The 17437-nt window shown below is 36.4% G+C and overlaps 1 protein-coding gene across 1 annotated transcript in view; it reads right to left on the bottom strand.

Moving 5' to 3' along the window:
• Positions 1 to 17437, bottom strand: part of LEMD3 (LEM domain containing 3) — a gene marked incomplete at its 5' end in the record, with an annotated part of 47635 nt that overhangs the window by 12003 nt on the left and 18195 nt on the right. Inside the window, 8 exons of the mRNA XM_008948050.1 lie at positions 579 to 757; positions 978 to 1080; positions 2079 to 2180; positions 4329 to 4477; positions 4553 to 4632; positions 6496 to 6563; positions 13609 to 13675; positions 16166 to 16203. Of these exons, the coding sequence (XP_008946298.1) occupies positions 579 to 757; positions 978 to 1080; positions 2079 to 2180; positions 4329 to 4477; positions 4553 to 4632; positions 6496 to 6563; positions 13609 to 13675; positions 16166 to 16203 (786 nt within the window). The remainder of the gene's footprint in view (positions 1 to 578; positions 758 to 977; positions 1081 to 2078; positions 2181 to 4328; positions 4478 to 4552; positions 4633 to 6495; positions 6564 to 13608; positions 13676 to 16165; positions 16204 to 17437) is intronic.

The raw sequence follows: 17437 nt of genomic DNA, 5'->3' as shown, positions 1-17437 counted from the left end.
AAACACAGTGTTGAAAAACATTTATGACAGAAAGGAAGCACTACTAGATGCTCAAAATCTGTGGTGAGCTGATTGTGGAGTGTCTTGTCCCAGCAGTTTCCATTTCAAAATAAACATCTCTTCCTCCAAGCTCTGTCTTTAAATACCTGACCGATAACAGAAGGAAACTCAAGTCTACAAGCTCAAATTTACATGCTGTCAGATAACAATCAATTATTTTACTTCCAGTAAGTAGGAAGTATGTCAGAATTGGACCAACCAAGTAGCATGGTTTTTTAAATTCATGAAAAGGAACAAGCAACTAATTTTGGCTACAGGCCCTCTACTGTATTTCTGCAGTAGCCGAACAGAAAAATTCATTTTCCTTGAAAACAATGCAGACATTAAATGCATAAAAAGTGCATACAATGCCTATTGAACAACAAGGTAATAGAGAAATAGGACTAACAGTTCATAACAATACTTAAAAGGTGTGAGAAGAAACAAGTCTTTCATGTTCAAGCAACAAAACACCATTTACAAGTTAGATGCAGAAATGAGAACAATTATAACTGCAAAATATAACCAAACTTCAATACCTTGGCCTTGCCACACTTTTGATGGTATTACTAAAATTTTGTCACATGCTGCAGAAGGTTGCATCCATTTCCAAACCAGAAACTCAGCACCACCTATTCTTCGTGTCTCCGTGCAAACTCTAGACTCATTTGCTGCAAGAAAGTCGACTGCTCTTTTCCAGACCTTCTTCATTTTCTTCCTTAGAAATTGAAGCAAGAATTACAAAGTTAGCTTTATAACAACCTGCACAGCTGACACGTAACATGTAAGAGAAATCCAAGGGTTTTCCCCCCCAACCTGAGTCAATAAGAATGTCCAAAATATGATACTATGCAATCACCTGAAATTCACTTTGTTAATTGACCAATTTTTACTGTTTTTCCTTACTTACACCTGAGGAAATTCCAGTGAGAACATACCTGTCCTGAGGCGGTATCAGAGAATCACGTACATGTAAAATAGGCATGTAAGGCTGCAAGTCTTTATTTTCAGAACATGCCTCGCTGTGACTTCTCAGAACATCTGAAGACACCATAAGAAAAACTGGTAACTATGCAGTCATTAAAACATTAAGAAAAATATAAATTCTAGCAATTAACAGCTACTCTGAAGATCACTCTCAATTTCAGTACTTAAGGTGGATTTGGTCTTCTCAAGCAATTTTCCTCCTAACTATGCTGAAGACAGATCAAGGAAACTAACCACACAGTGCCTCCAAATAACTTTGGAGTAAAGGAAAAGAGGTCTTGCAGTTACTCATGATTGGTACTTTAACTGTTGGCAAAGACAGCTATCTCTGAAAATAAAGTGTTTTTCCTCCTCCCCAACAAGACTTGATTTTGCAAACAGAAAAGGTAGGAAAATAGTAACAACAGAAAACCAAGTAAAATTTGTCTACCATCTCCATACTATGATGATTGCCATAAATGAAATAAGACAATAAGTAAAAATGCAGCCCAAAACAGAGCTTAAAAACTACAAACACCAACTACTGAAAACATTGTGGCTTCAAGCAGAAAGGTAGAATTTCAGAACTCAGTTACGCATTCTATTTTAGTAACAATTTCTGCTCAAACTGCCTCATTAAAACCTCGCTTTTTCTATGAAAAGCCATTAAGAATAAAATGGAGAGCTAATACATGTTAGGAGTAAATATTTTAGCTAAAGATAACTGAAAGAACACATACAGAAAGCAACATGTCACCATACTTCTAGTCAACAAACATCACATGTATATTTGGTTTCAATAGTTAGGTAAAATACCATCAAATCAATGGGAATTCCATGTTGATGCAATTCACAAATTACAATCTTTATACCAAAAGTTTTGATTAGGTTTAAAGGATGACTGAAAAAAAAAAAAGGAGAAACAAAACACCCAGACCACATATTCGACCAAGAATTCTTAACAGCAAGATGACGACTAATCAGGGAGAAAACGTAACTGAATTAATGCCAGTACTTTGAAAGCTTAAACAGAGCTGATACAGATACATCAGATGAGACTCAAGAAGCCATACCTATGATTTTTACCACCATATCATACATCTGCCTCGTTTCTTCTTCCTCTTTTGCCCAACGGTATTTCATGTAGTGCAAGACTCCCCAAACCATTGCTATGCCTGCATTAAGAAGTATAATACTCTTTAAACAGTATTAGAACATTGGTTATTTCATGAAGTTTAAGCACGTACTTCAGAAGTTGGTTGCACTAGCTAACTTCTGACATACTTTGAATTTCAAAGCTAGTGAAATACACTGTACTTGTTGTCAATATTTTATAATTTATGAGATTCCTGTTGCTGTGTTAGCAAACTTTGAAGGGCAGTTACCTTCAGAAAAACATTTCACTGCTTTAACAATAGCCCGGTTACACATTGACCGTGGTTTGAAATTTAAGCCATTTGTGAAGAACAGAAAATCAACTATATTGGAAAAATTCAAAGTCATCCCAAAAGTCACATAAACTGACAATTCAGAACATGTCAAGATTTAAAAATGCACAATATTCACTAATTCACAGACAAGTCACACACTTTAGATATACTGGTCAAAACTAATTAACTTGGACTGCTTCAGTTCAGCTACAGACTTGTGTTCTTTGAAACAAAGTACAACATGCTCTTCTATTAAAGATTACTTTGAAAAAGGACAATCTAGTTAAGGAGGGCCAGCAGCATAAGCTGAAAATAAAAATATTATTCCTCCTGCTTCTCAGGCTGAGGGGCACCACTACACCCATGATCTCTTAGCAATAATAATATTAAACAAAAAGACACACATGCATATCACTGGTATAGAAAACAATGTAACTATAATTTGTGTAAGGCAATGTTAACTAATGCATCAAAGAGATGGACACCGTTTTAGGCAAAATCAGTATTAATGACAACATCTAATATTTATACAATGGTGGGTTTTGGTTTTGTTTTGTTTTTAAAAGGTGCTTCGTGTTCATTTTAGTTACAGATGAGAAAGTTGAGAGACAGAACAATTTGCTCAGCATGACTGAGACCACTGGTTGACTTGGATACCGAGTTTCATCTCCACATCCCAATCCAACCCTCATATCAGCTATCATCAGAAAGATGCAATGTGGGACAATTTGCCTTTGATTCTTTCAATTCAACAAAAGGCTAGTGCAGGAAGTCTCAAGTTTTCTGCACATAGACATGAGATTAAGATAAACATTTTATTACATATTAAATAGGCACATGAGATGAACTCTGCATCTTCAGTATTTCTAACCAGCTACTTGGACAGGACTGAAGCGTCTGCACTCCTTTGCACAATTTTTTTTTATGCTGCATACTACGCAATATGGTCAAGAATTAAACTTGAAATAATTTGAAGCCTATCAAAGACTAAATCAATTAGTCTTACTGAAGGTCTAGATACATTTCTACAACTGTTGTGGTTTAACCCCAGCTGGCAGGTAAACACCACACAGCCACTTGCTCACTCCTCACCCCCACTTCCAATGGGATGGGGAAGAGAATTGAGAGGAAGAAGGTAAAACCCCATGGGTTGAGATAAGGACACTTTAATGGAACACCACGAAGAAAGAAGAAACTACAGTAATGACAATGATACTAATGAAATCATATATAAAACAAGTGATCCACAACAAAAGTGCTCACTGGACACCTCTCCCTGCTCCCCAGTACTAGCCAAAATCAGAGCCTTTGCCCATCTGTATGGTATCGAATATCCCGTTGGCTGGTTCCATTGGCTATCCCAGCCACAGCACCTCAAAGCTTCTGGTGAAAATTAACCCTGTCCTAGCCAAATGCAGGACAGCAGAATAGTCTTAGAGATTAGCATTTTTGGTGACAACCATGTTTGATATCCAAATTTTTCTAAAATTAGAAAAATCATCTTCACTGTAGTCTCCCAAGTTCCTGGAACAACAGTGAAATACCCTCAAAATTAAGACTGTCTTTTTACTGAGCAGTTTTGCTTTTCCAAATCAGTTCAACATGGAATTTTTGAAAGCCACAAGGTATTGCTTTGGCAGGGAAAAAGCACAGAGCTCCCAGACAACGAGTATGTTCAACTGACTACAGCAGGAGTGATGGCAACCAGTGTGAAAAATACAGTGGTGCCAGAGAAATGCGAAGCAAAGTGCATTGTAATAAAGATACCGATAGTAACTTCAAGTTTTATTGTTTAATAAAAACTGTCTCTAAACATGCTGCTTACTTTTCCCTGTGCACTTACATAAATACAAGTTATAAACAAAAAAATGTTCTATTTTTTAATTAACTTACCCAAAAGCAATATTGACAATCTGTGGGTTACATTAACAAATGCACGGCGAAAACGACACCTGAAAGACATCTTTGGACTAGTGGATTCCAGATATTTCACATCTGTCACATTAGTGACATCCATCTCATTAGGATCACTGCTGAGACACCTATTCAAAAACACACAGTATTTATGGAAAAGGACACATTCTGTTAGAAGAAATTAAGAAATAGAGACTACTTACTTTATGCCAACATCTTCCCCACTATTTAAGATCCATTGTAACGATGTGTTAAGTACACTTTCATATTCTGGATCTAAAGTCTGTCAAAAGACAAACATGAATAAGTAATTTTGTAAATAACCAGGAAGTTATGCTACAATAAAATTCAGATACTGCAGACAGTAGCCAGAACTATGTTGTTTTATTCTTCATTCTTTCAGATTTTGCGTAAGTGTTCACTTAGTTCACAAAGTGAATCTGTACATGCTAGGAGCAGCTATCAGTCTTACTAGCACTCCACAAATTTAGGGCTGTTAGAAAAAGCCACATTCAAGATTTTAGTAATAATCCTAACCTACATCAAGAAATAATTATTCAACCACTAGGTGGTGCTCACTGAAAATCTACTTCAGGGTTAAAACTCAAAATAGATATAAATCCAGCTGAAAACAAGTCCTATAAAAGCATTTGGGTGTTTTTTTTTAAAGAAGCTTGAGGAAAATAAATTTTAACTGATAATCTTTAAATACTCCAGTGTTTGTAGTTCAAGAACTGACATGATTATATAGAAGCTGACTGTTTTTAATTAGTTGGTATCAACTATCACAGAAAAACTTTTATTGCCCTCTGAGATAAGGCTGTCTCCATAATTCAACTTGCATGTTCTTTTGCAGAAAAAGAACAAAGATGGAAGTTACTATTGTATTTGAAATTATACTCTCCAAAAAGATTTATCTCCGTCTTCCCTTTGAACCTCACATAATGTAACTGGACTAGAATTAAAGGCCAGTGACATTAAAGGCCACTGAATACTTTACTCAAAGTGAAAATAAAAGTTACGGGTTTTTTTTTTAAGGCTTTATCATTGAACACTGAAATTCTACAAAGGACTTATACTCCCAAAAATGAAGAACTGAAGGGTTAAATGAGACTTTGTACCAAGTGATGAATTTAATATGAAATTTAAACTTATCAGAGCTAAAACAGTGATAACAACTGTCATTCAGTACAACAGATAGGCAAGACCAACAGTTCTGGCATCAACAATTTTTTGTGATGTATTCCAACAATGCATTGATTCTAACAGATACAGAATATCACTGCCAAATCCAAAACCTGTGTTAGCCGTTACTTCAGGATGCTCAAAAAAGGGCAACATTTCCCCTTTTTTGTCTACTATGTAAACATTCACCCAAATGTGAAATTTCTATACATTTGTATATGAACAGTCACATCATCTTAACTCCTCCCCCAGCTAATTAAAGAAATCTTAATACTCTCAGCCTTCTAAAAGCTTCAAGTAGTTTTCCACTGAAGGTGCTTCAACACAGGTTAAAAAAAAAAAAAAAAAAACACTACAGCTATCAAGACAAGGCAAGAGTCATCTTTTATTTGGGGAGTGAGGCAGGAAAATGATGGCAGAGTGGGATTTCATCATACCACACACCTATCAAATTAACAAAAAGGCCTTTTTTGACCATTTCTATTTAAGGCATCAACAAATGGCATCTCCATACGGTTGCTGTCTGTCAGGCACGCTGCACACAGCCACACATCAACCTCCTCTCACAGAGAAAGGAAGACAGTACCCTTTTCTACTAAGTCTCAAAACAGTGTACTGATTTCTGGATAAGTTTCTAGAGATTTGAATTTGATAAATTTACAGTTTTTGTGTTTGTCAACTACTTCTATCAATTCAAATTATACTCTGGTGGTTTAACTAAAGGGCAAAAAACTGCATGCCACTGAAGCACCACTATCTACACTTCCGCTGCAATTCAGCCAGTTTCTTTCACTTTCTGTCTCCCCCAAAACCCTCCTACATCCCCAAAAGTCCTAAGCAGCATTTGTCAAAGATATCAAGTCAAATTTTAGTCAATACACTAGATATGAAACCAGGCCTTACAAACTGTATATAAGTCTTGTGTGAGTTACAAGCAATGAAAAATACCTCACTTGCTTACTTTTAAATATGCAGCTGCTTCCTGGACGGTGAGATTTCTTTGAATCGAGCTGCCACATTCATGTTCCCCTGGTAAAATAAAACTTGTTTATTTTGATGTAATTATTACTGCATTACATGAAATAAAATCATCTAAGCACAAGCTTATGGTTAACCACCTACACAAGCAGCAGTAGCTTAATAATTCTCACAAGTTCCACTAAAAATACAGAAAAATCTGAAGACATTGTCCTTCAAAAAAAGTTGAAAAAATCTGAAGATTATCACAGCTAATATGTACAAAAATCACATCAACGTAACTCCATGTACTGCTCAGATGGTATACTTCACTATTTACACTAAAAGTAGAACAAAAAGTAGAATGAAGAACTATCAAAAGGACATGACCATAAAACTGTTGCTGTACCCTGACTCAACGTATTCCAAATAATTTCCACGTACTCTGAAACACATATTATCTTTTACACAGATAAAGTTGGTTCCAGTTGCAGCATATCCACAAAGGTACTTCAGGCACTATGAAGTTGCTCTATTTTAGACTGGTCCAAGTTATCACAAAAACTCATCCCCTTCTTGAATATGCACAAAATCCCAGGCCTGAAACTGGTTGCTTTACTGTTCTCCTAATTCTTTTGGAAAGTATGCAGAAGTAGCCAGGAAGTAAAGAAATATTACATGCACAGTGAGTCCTCACAGCCACAAATTTTCCTGATTTTCTTTGCTAAACTGAAGGTACCCGATTGATGCAAAAAAAATATATAGTGGCAGTCACACCAACACAGAGTCATACAGAAAAGGAAAAGGTTTAAAATCAGTTTTATCTATCACTAGGCCACCATTTCTAAAGAACTGTGAGGGAGTGGCAAAAATCACTTTTTCCCGCCCCATCTTTCTAAAAACAAAACACCACAAAACCCAAACGAACAAGAACTGAGCCCTCCTAACTATGATTTTACTGTGTTGAAACAACAAAAGAGGAAACAACAAATCCAGTCTTTCACTGGCTCAGGGTTACACCCGCATTACCTTCCTGAATCTATGCCAAGCCCCATTATTCCCAAAGCCATAGCAAGGCAATAAAAGTTTAACATACTCATGCATATACAAAACAAACATTTGCTTATACTCTTACAAAATATTTAAAGTTGGAATTACTCCACACTGAAATACCCTTTGAAAGGTGCAACTTCAGGTGTTAATTCCCCACACAAACGAGAATATTTGAGGCAATCTGAGGAAAAATTAGGACACACTGTCAAGTCATGGAGAAGCATCTTCATGTCTCCTTCATGGTAGGGAGTTCCAAAGACAAGCGTTTCTATGAAGCGTAAGTCCTTCTCAGACTCCTAAGGCAAAGTTTTGTTCAATACTTTTAAGGAGATTTAAATGAATTGGCCTTGCAAGCACGTAAGTGTAACATGTATGCACTTCTCTACCTGTTGGGTTACAGAGAAACAGGACTACTGTTTTTAAGAGTGCTCGTATGCTATCTGGCCTAGAAGTGCTGCTGGAACTAAGCCTGTGTACACACATTTTTCAATCAAGCACTGAGCAGAAAAGACACTACTTCAAATGTTGTTTCACTTGCTAATTAACATGCAGCAACTTAAACTTCTGAAGTGTTTGTGTCTAGTGTTTGCCATAGCAAGACTACCGTGATCACTGGTGAAAACTGACACCAGCTCTGCCAAAAAAACACCCTGAATTCAGAAGTTAATACCAGAACTGGAGTTGTGGGCTATTCTTGTAATTTAGGCAGACATTCTTTTTTTTGTGTAGCACAAACTCCACAGCCTCTCAATTTACATGTGTAATCATCCACGATTTCATGTTTCAAGATAAGCAGACTTGGGATAACTATATATCCCACAGTCTCTAGTGTAGACATCATTTACTGATGAAATACAAAAGGACGAAATTGTATCTTTGTAGACACCATGTTTATCAGGTATTAAGGCAATCTTTATCATGTATTAACTTGTATGACATGTGCAAGTCTGACAGGTACTCATCCATTCAAGTTTTTTTGTTGTTCAGGAAGACCTGAAGTCTTCACGGGGTCTTTCCAATACAGAAAAAGTATACATCAGCCAACTTGAGTGAAAAAAACAACTTGTGAGAGAGCAAGTGGATGAGACCCTTCTGCTCACAAGCTTGTGTTTGTTTTTTAATTTTCTAGACAAATGGGAAAGCCCACTTATGAAATAAAGAGCAGAAAGTGTGAGGTTAATACACAGAAAAAAAAAAAAACAAACCAAGCAGGATAGCAGATGGTGAAAAAAAAGCAAGTTTCAGGATTCAGTTTGGACTTTCAATCTTATGAGAATATGGTATTACCTCTTACAAGGGGACAAAAGCTACCTTAGATGAAGGACTACTGGACTACTTTAGTAGTTTTCAATTCTAATCTTATTTGCCTTCTTCCAGGAATTACATTTATGCAGTATGCAGTCAACACACCGACTTCACAGCTTCTGGTCTCATCTTCACAAAACAGCAGATAGCTTCCTCAGAGTCCTGCTTATGAATGATTTTTTCTTTCAGACTATACTCCCTCTGAACAAGTGTAACAGTTAAAAAATGCCTTTGCTGCCTAAGCTCTGACAATGTCTAAAGCCCATCAGTTCAAATTACCCTCATGAAATGCTGGCGGGGGGGAATAAAAATCACTTTCATCTCGCCTCCCACTCTTGAAACACGTAAGCTAATCAGAGTTAGAGTTTCAGTCCTGTATAAAAAGCTGTTGGAGATGGAGTTTCTCATTCCAACCCATTGCTGAGAACCATTTAACGGCTTTCTTCTGAGAAACTCATGAATTGGAAAGCCTGCAGAAAGTTAGGCAATTCACAAGTCAGACAACCTTCTGTTTCACTGCAAACAGCAGGATATTCCTATATACCATTTCAGTCACCGCTTTAGCTAATAGTTCTGCAAATGAAGGCTTACTTTGAGTAACTTTGGTGCAATCGTTAACCACTTGGCTTGGAAACCCACTTTCCATAGTCTGAGCCAAAAATGTTTCCCAACTGTTCCACTTGAGGCCCTATATCCAGGAATAAAACTGAAGCATAGGCAAAAAACTTTACATAGGTCTGCCGCAAGATATGTCTCTGAGCTCTTTGTAAAAACTGCGTCTCTCTTAAAATGTCCATTGCGAGCTTATGCAAAACATGGAACTTTGTGCTCAGACTTTTCTTGGGTACAGATCACTTCAGTTTTAAGTGCAGTCAGAGAACATTTCTGCTTGCCTTTGTAGGGAGGTGAGAAGTAACACATCCCAGCAAGGCTCAGAAAATTACTTTTTAGTCAAGTGTACCTGGGCAAGTTGCATAACAAGTCAAGTCCCTCTTCTAGAAATACTAACAAAAAGCAACTTAAGCCTCAGTTCTAAAGAAATATTTATCTGTTCTCAAAATTGCTTTCAGTACACAAAATAAGTCAGAACTGCTTTTCCATTCAGGCTAGAGTATTTGAAACCTACTTTCATTGGGGCATTTAGCTTAACTGATGAGCTGCAGCATACACAGTTAAGACAAATATTCAGAATTTTTAAACATTTGCTTTACAATGTAAATAATTCTCTTAAAGTACCAGAACCAAAACCCAGCAGAAATCTAATACTTTAAGGAATGCATGAATTTAGTACAGATGTCTAGCTTACAACTTGGCGTGACAGACAATACAAAAAGCAAGCAGGGTATGAAACATTTGTTTAGCAGGTCTCATGCTTACAGGTTACTTGCAGCAGGACACTTAAGTGTGTAGCTGAACTAAAACAGAAGCACAAGTGCTGTGAGAGAAAGCAAGAATGCCTGATCTCCAAGAGGCAAATTCAGAAGTTTAATAATACTGTGGAAAACCAAAACTTGGTAAAGAGTCTTTAAGTCATTAGTTAGAAACAGTACAGTATCAATTATTTGAAGTAAAGACAGAGTGACAGAACAGCAAGCCTGTGACAGCAATCAGCTACAGCAGCTCATATTTGAAATTAATATGACTATCTAGTGTTTTGCCAGATTTTCTCCAGCTGTGGTTTTATCAGTAAGCCATATTACATAGGAAAGTCGAATTCACGCCCTGCATCTCAAGGACCTGTGGAACAAAGTCCAAATCTGACAGAATATCATCCTGTGGAGAATGTCAAACAAAACAAACATCTAACTAAATAAAAATTCTTTATGTACAAGGAAGTAGGGTCATATCCAATGGTAGCTGGCTGCTTCTTGTGGATATAGTGATTAGGTTTAGTCATTTTGCAAGCCTGACTGAAAATGGATGTGATCTATGGAAGTCTCTCCATGAAAGATCAAGACATCGAGTAATTAACATATGCCTAAGGGAAGTCTAATTCAAATAAAGCACATATTTTGTTTAGAAAAAAGTGTTAGGCACTGAAATATATACTGTCTATAAAACGTTGCTCTTCTGAGGAGGGCTGAAGCATTAGACAACAGGAACACAAAATTTAACTCAGAACTGGAAGATACTGCTATTTCCTCTAGTTTCTTGTGAGGCAGGCATTACGCACTAACTTTAGCAGACTACTAATTCTGAGAACAGTGATGCATTAAAGACAATCTATTTGTATGTAGGATTATTAAATCATTTTGCATTATATCAGAGCACCACAGTATAAAATAGGCATCTACAATTAGAACATAGTATATTAAATAAAAAAAAAAAAAAAATCAAACTGTTATCCTGACTACTCCTTCCTTCAAACAACTTTCAATGTTTTACCTTCTAGAACAAAAGCCCCATCACTTGCTCTCCAATTGAAGGTGACAAGTCAAGAAACTGGCTCAGTAAAAACATAAGAAGTCCAATAAAACCAAGAAGACTAGAAACCAAATTCTGAAGTGACCATCTTCCTGGCATTCAAGATGTTGAATAAAGCTTAAAGAACAACCTACTACAGGTTTTCAGCCTGCCTTTTTAATATTAATAGTTATAGCATGAAGAAATGACTCATAGCCAAGTACTAAAAGAGAGAAACTTTCCCAAGCATGTGACAGAGACCTGAAAATCGCCACTTTTAGTTAAACTATATTACTTTACTTCTGTTCTCAAGTGCTGCACTGTGTACAAGATTCACACAAACCTGCATCTCTCTAGCAGCTTTCTCTCACCATTCTGTGACTTTTAAACAGCTTCCAGATGTTGTGCCAGGTTTATGTCAATGCAGTATTCAAAAACTGACAGCAGACTTCCTCTCATACCTTAAACTCGGTGTTGAGGATAACTCCTGTCTAAGTACAGATGAATGACACCGTTCTTGAGACTGTGTGAAAGCTACACTGCTGGGCAACCAGGTAATCTCACAATAGAGCTCCAGTCTGTGGGATCACCTAAGCAGAAAACGTAGCTATATTTTTTTGCAAGTAAGTACTGAAGATTCTCCTGGCCAGGAACAGACTAATAGAGATGAATGTACCTTTGAGACCTGGGCAAGAAAGCAGGCATCCTGGAGCATAAAAGTCTCTCATAAGGCAGACAGGTAAACATTTTTGTAAGTGTACATGCGCATAAGTAAGCCGCAGCTAACTGAGAAAACTTCCCTCCCTTCACAGATATAGAAATGAGGTGCCAAAATCTTTTATCCAGGCAAGTACATTGTTTACTGTAGGGCCACCAGAAGGGCAAATAACACACAGAACAGTAAGCTGCAGTAGTTTTTTTTTTTCAAAAGGGGGAGAGAAGCAGCATAACCCCTTACTTCCACTTCACACAAGTCAGTGCTCTGCTGCACAGAGCTGTGGGTCTCATAAGACATTCCTACATACCACAAGTTGGCCACTCCACATGGAAAAAAAAAAACCTTTTGGACCCAAGGACTTATAGCACAGAATTAGCTACGTCCATCTATTAGGTATGAAATAGTTTGAAACAGATAACATATCAGGATGTAACTGGCCTGTAAAAGATCAACACTGCAAAGCATTCAGTCAGAAAGCAGTAAAATTAAGACTAAAGCAACTATTATTTTATATGCATTCAGGTTAAACATAATTATTTCACTATCTTGGGTTAAAGAATAACATAAACAAGAATAATTTTTGGGGTTTGTCCAAACATCTATTTTATTCACTGCAAATATCACAAATGCTCTGGAAACAAAAAGCTTCTGTGGGAAGATTACTTTTGATTTCCTATACAGCCCTGACATATAAAATTGACAGCCTCACGTCTGACAGCCTTGTTTCCATAGTTTTTAATGTTTGAGAAATGTCTGTAGCACTTGGTAAGAGCGGAAGAGCCTGCTTAGTGAAACTTGCTGTTATGCTGGCTATTTGTTTTGCAAAGAATGATAAGGCTTAAAAAAACCCACCCTGAACCACTGCCTCCTTAATACATTATGGATTAATTAAGCAAAGATGATAAACAAATAGCTTAATAGTCATGAAATAAATTATGCTGCAACTCACAATCACGAGATGCCCAAGTTATAAACAGTCTTAGCTTCACCATTTCCTGATTGTTGGGTGTAAGTATCTACGCAGTTTAAGGCTGTGTTAATTATGACTCCAGGCAAGCACACAATTTTTTACTTGGAATATTCAATAATGAACACTAATCCTAAACTCCACCTCTGACACATTACTATATACAGCACTTTTCATTAGTATGTAATTACTTTGGTAAAGTTGGACTATTTTGTCTAACAAGGCAATCTTGTTCAACCACTTTTTGTTCATTGTATTAGTAACCATTTTCTGATTGTTGTGAAATACTTTGGTTTTCATACATTTTTCCAGACTAGTGAAATAACCACCTTTAAAAGAAATACGTACTCCTCATCACACTCAGTGTATTTAAACCTTTTAATGAAATCAAATTAATATAGCATTAAGATATTAGATCAAAACCACACAGGACCACAAAAGTCAACATCCTATCCCATGAACTAAAAAACACTGCAACAAAAGGTGCTGCATTGGTGAAAAATGCAGTTTTAAGTGAACTAGAAATGGGTTTTCTGGTTTCCTAAAAAGGAACTCTAAAATGGCTGTTAGGGCCCCAGCATGTATCAGTTGTTGCAAACCATTATCTGAGCATAGATTTCTTTGTAGTTGTTGCCAGAGCACTTTTAGTCACAGTATTTTTCAAGTGTTACCTGCTACTTGTGCCAATTTATCGTGAAGTGCATACAAGCTATTCATCATGAGACTTATTTCATCTTCCTAGAATCAGAAAAAACACATTTGTTAAACATCAGTAGAAAAATATTTTCCTCCATTTATCCCCAAAACCTTTACTTATCCTTAGGAAAAAAAAAAAAAAAATGGTTTTACACTTACCCATGAAAAGCTGTGGTGTTTCAAACATCAACAATGATGCAAGTAATAGATTTTGAACCAAAGTATTCACAAAATTGATTTTTTTTTTCAAATCTTGACTAAAACTAACTTAAATTACAGCCTGGACTTATGAGTCTGTCAGAAGAAACTGACAGCTCAAAAGGTTATTTTAATACTACTGAGAGTACAGTGCAATGACACAAAAGTAGTTTGGTGATTTTGGTTTTTTTTGTTGTTTTGTTTTGTTTTGTTTTTTTTTTTTTTTTTTTTTGTTTTTTTTTTTTTTTTGTTTGTTTGTTTGGGGTTTTTTTTGTTTTGGTTTGGTTTGGTTTTTTTTTGATAGCTACTATGTTAAAATAAAATAGTTTTATTCTTAATAAATGTGCAGTGACACTTCATAGAAGCCACACTAAAAGTACCATGCAGTTGTATTCCCACAAAATTTATAGCAAAGTAAGATTTTTACTGTCTACCTTCAAACAACAGTAATTAAAAAAACACATACAAAAACAAAAACTCACACACAACAACAAAACACTCCAGCAAGCTGTGGACTGTACAATCTTGATGATACTTCCTGCATTTGTCACTAGTATAAAAAAGCCTAACTCCACAAAGCAAGCTTGAATATGAGATATCGTACGATCGTTACTTAGAGGGGAGTTAAGCTTATCAATATATTGAGCAATTGTATTGAAATACATCCAGAAACCTTTTGTATTAGAAGGAAATAATTCAAAATATGAAGACAAGGAACATGCAGTTACATACGCTAAGTACTACAGGCCATTCTAAAATGTTGGGGTTTTTTTGAAGATGGCTCTGACTCCCAGGGCAGACTGAAATGGCTGACGACTAGAAACTATTCAGAAAATATGCAAGGAAAATTACTTTCCAGTTTGTGTATCTGCTGATTATACTCACACTGAAAAATCCTAAGTATATTGCAATTTTAATTCCCTGATGCAGCAGCACTCTGACAATGCTAAAATTTGATTGCCTCAATTTTTTTTCTATAAGAGGACTGCTACTAAAAAGCAAAATACTTCTTTCATTAATCAAACATTTGAAAAATTAATTCCTGCAGATGATATCAACAATTACCAGCATCACCTCTCCCTATTCTGGTCCTACAAAACTATCACTGATATTAAACTGATCTGGTTGGTATTCCACAGGAAACTAACCAAATGTATTAACTCATTTCCTGTGTAGAATATACTGGACATGGCAGGAGAGGGGGGAGGGGGAAAAAAAGGCAAAACCAGTCCCCTGCCACTCACACACACCACCAGCAGTACTCCAGGTTCTATTTTTTTGACAGTAGATACACCCACGACTTCACTAATAGCTTCACTGAGACAGACGTGAAACATTTTAGTCACCAACTTTTTTGTAAATTAATGGTTAGACCACAAAGGAAGGGACTGAGCAGTATAACCTTTGAAGCTAAAAAAAAATCAAGAACAGAGTAGGATTACTGTGGAACAGCACACAAAAACCACAGAACAAAGTAACATACAAAACAGTTTCTCAAGGTGTCAAGTCCAGTGCACAAGATGTATTCTCTGTACTACCAAAGTCATTCTGAAAGGATCCTTAGCATTCACCTCACAAAAGTCAATTTGTTCAAAAGATTCAAAAACTTTTTCTACCCTAGAAACTAACTAAGGCTACCTATCAACAAAAAAAAACCAAACCAAAACCACAAAAGAACCCCCTCAAACACACAGAAAACCTCCACATAAGTATCTTGCAGTATTTGCTTATATAGGGCCCAAAAAGAGCAGGTATGTTTACAGTCCAGGCAGAAAGACTCAAGGCCAGGAGAGAGAACCACCAAAAGGTGGCAGGACTAAGAATACAGATACCTTTAATGGTGACATCTCAAAAATGGTTAGTGAACAAAGGAAAAAGTAACAGAATACAATCAAAGTGAAAAAGACTTCTAAAATCCATTTTCTGAAAGAGGCTAACCCTTGCTCTTCTATGGCACTAAAGAGCCTGGAGTTTCAAGTCAATCAGGTTGTACCAGCTGTCATTTCAAGGTTGAGAAGCCAAATGGTAACAGTAAGAGACAAACTGATAAATTGAGTCTCAAAACTTACAATGCAACAATTTTTCGTCAGTTCTACAACACAAATTATGTAACATTTTCACAGTATACAGAGACACCAGCATTGCACAGCCAGATCTTGTAATCCCAGATATACTGCCAGAGGTGAAAAGTGAACATTAAAACCTCAGAGATGCAAGAAGTATGTTCATCTCATGCAAAACATTCTGAAGCTGCATCCTTCTGAACAGAACTGTATTGGTTTTTACACAATCATCTGGCAGACTAAAATCTCAATATTAAGTGGTTTTACTTACTTCTATTTTTTGTAGTTCTTCACTGAGGGGATTCTTGACTGTCAAAAAAAGAGAAAAAAATAATTCATTCTGGAGTCTGGAAATACTTTTAAGAAAGTACAGCAACACTGTAGCTTTATGACAAGACTGTTGTCTTTAGATAAAATAGTGTCAACAAAAACAAAAAACAATTAGCCATTAACCTTTGCTTTAACTCTGCATTTGATAATGCACTATATTAACACTTAGGTTAAACCAGAATCTTGTATATCTGCAAATTTCACAGCTAAGTCCATGCAAGCAAAACCAGGCTTGCCATTGCCAAACTCTTGCCTTAATGACTCACTGACACTGAAATAACTTGAAGGTTTTAAATTTTTTTAGTCTTTAATTTACAAAAGTAAAACTACTTTTTTACTAAGCAATAATCCATACAACACAAAGCTGTACAAATCATCAGCATTTTCTGTTTTTACAAGAGTAAGATGACACACAGAGGTCAGGTGAAAAGTGCAGTACAGCTAAATGACCATTTTTTCCTTTCCAAATAAGTTTCTGCAGCTCCTGAAATTTTAAGTTTATCTATTATATTCCTCTTGGCTACAAAAATGTATTCTTCAAAGAAGAGAAGCTGAAATGAGACAAGTAATTTGTGCTACGCTTCCACTTAAGACCAGGCAGCTGGTGACTGAAGAGATACCAAGGCTGAAAGCAATCACCACCTTTCTAAGCCACAAACTTGTTTCACCCACAATTTGCACTTATACAGAAATTAGCCATTCTACATGCTATTCAAACAGAAAACGAAGCTTCTACTGACCATAACTCACCAAGCACAAAAACAAACAAACAAAAAGTACTCTGGGAAGCCTGACAGAAAATTGAAGGTCTATGTTGCAAATTCACCACCAATACGATGACAAGTACACCAAGAACAGGTAGCACTTGAAGGGGAACATTGCTCCACATACAGCTCTACAAAAAGTAAAGCTCTTCCAAAAGAAAGAGAGTACTTCCACCACTCTTAGGTCTCATGCATTTGCATGAAGGATCTGGAAGAAAACCATCTGGGAAGACTTTTGTGCAGTTTGAAATCCTGCAGTTTAACTTTCTGTATCAAGGCATAGTAGAAGACAATTACTGGCTTAAGTAGTGTCCAAAATACATAATTCCGCTTATATGATGTAATTACACCCACCTCCCCCACCCCAGCTATTGCAGCTGTTTACATTTCTGCTCCCCTCTGAAGGTATCTCAGCAACAGCCTCTGACAGTGCTAACCCATTTGACTTC

The sequence above is a fragment of the Merops nubicus genome, unplaced genomic scaffold (genome assembly GCF_000691845.1).
Source record: "Merops nubicus isolate BGI_N331 unplaced genomic scaffold, ASM69184v1 scaffold3629, whole genome shotgun sequence".
NCBI classification, from domain to species: Eukaryota; Metazoa; Chordata; class Aves; order Coraciiformes; family Meropidae; genus Merops; species Merops nubicus.
This window is presented reverse-complemented; position numbering and strand designations above follow the sequence as displayed.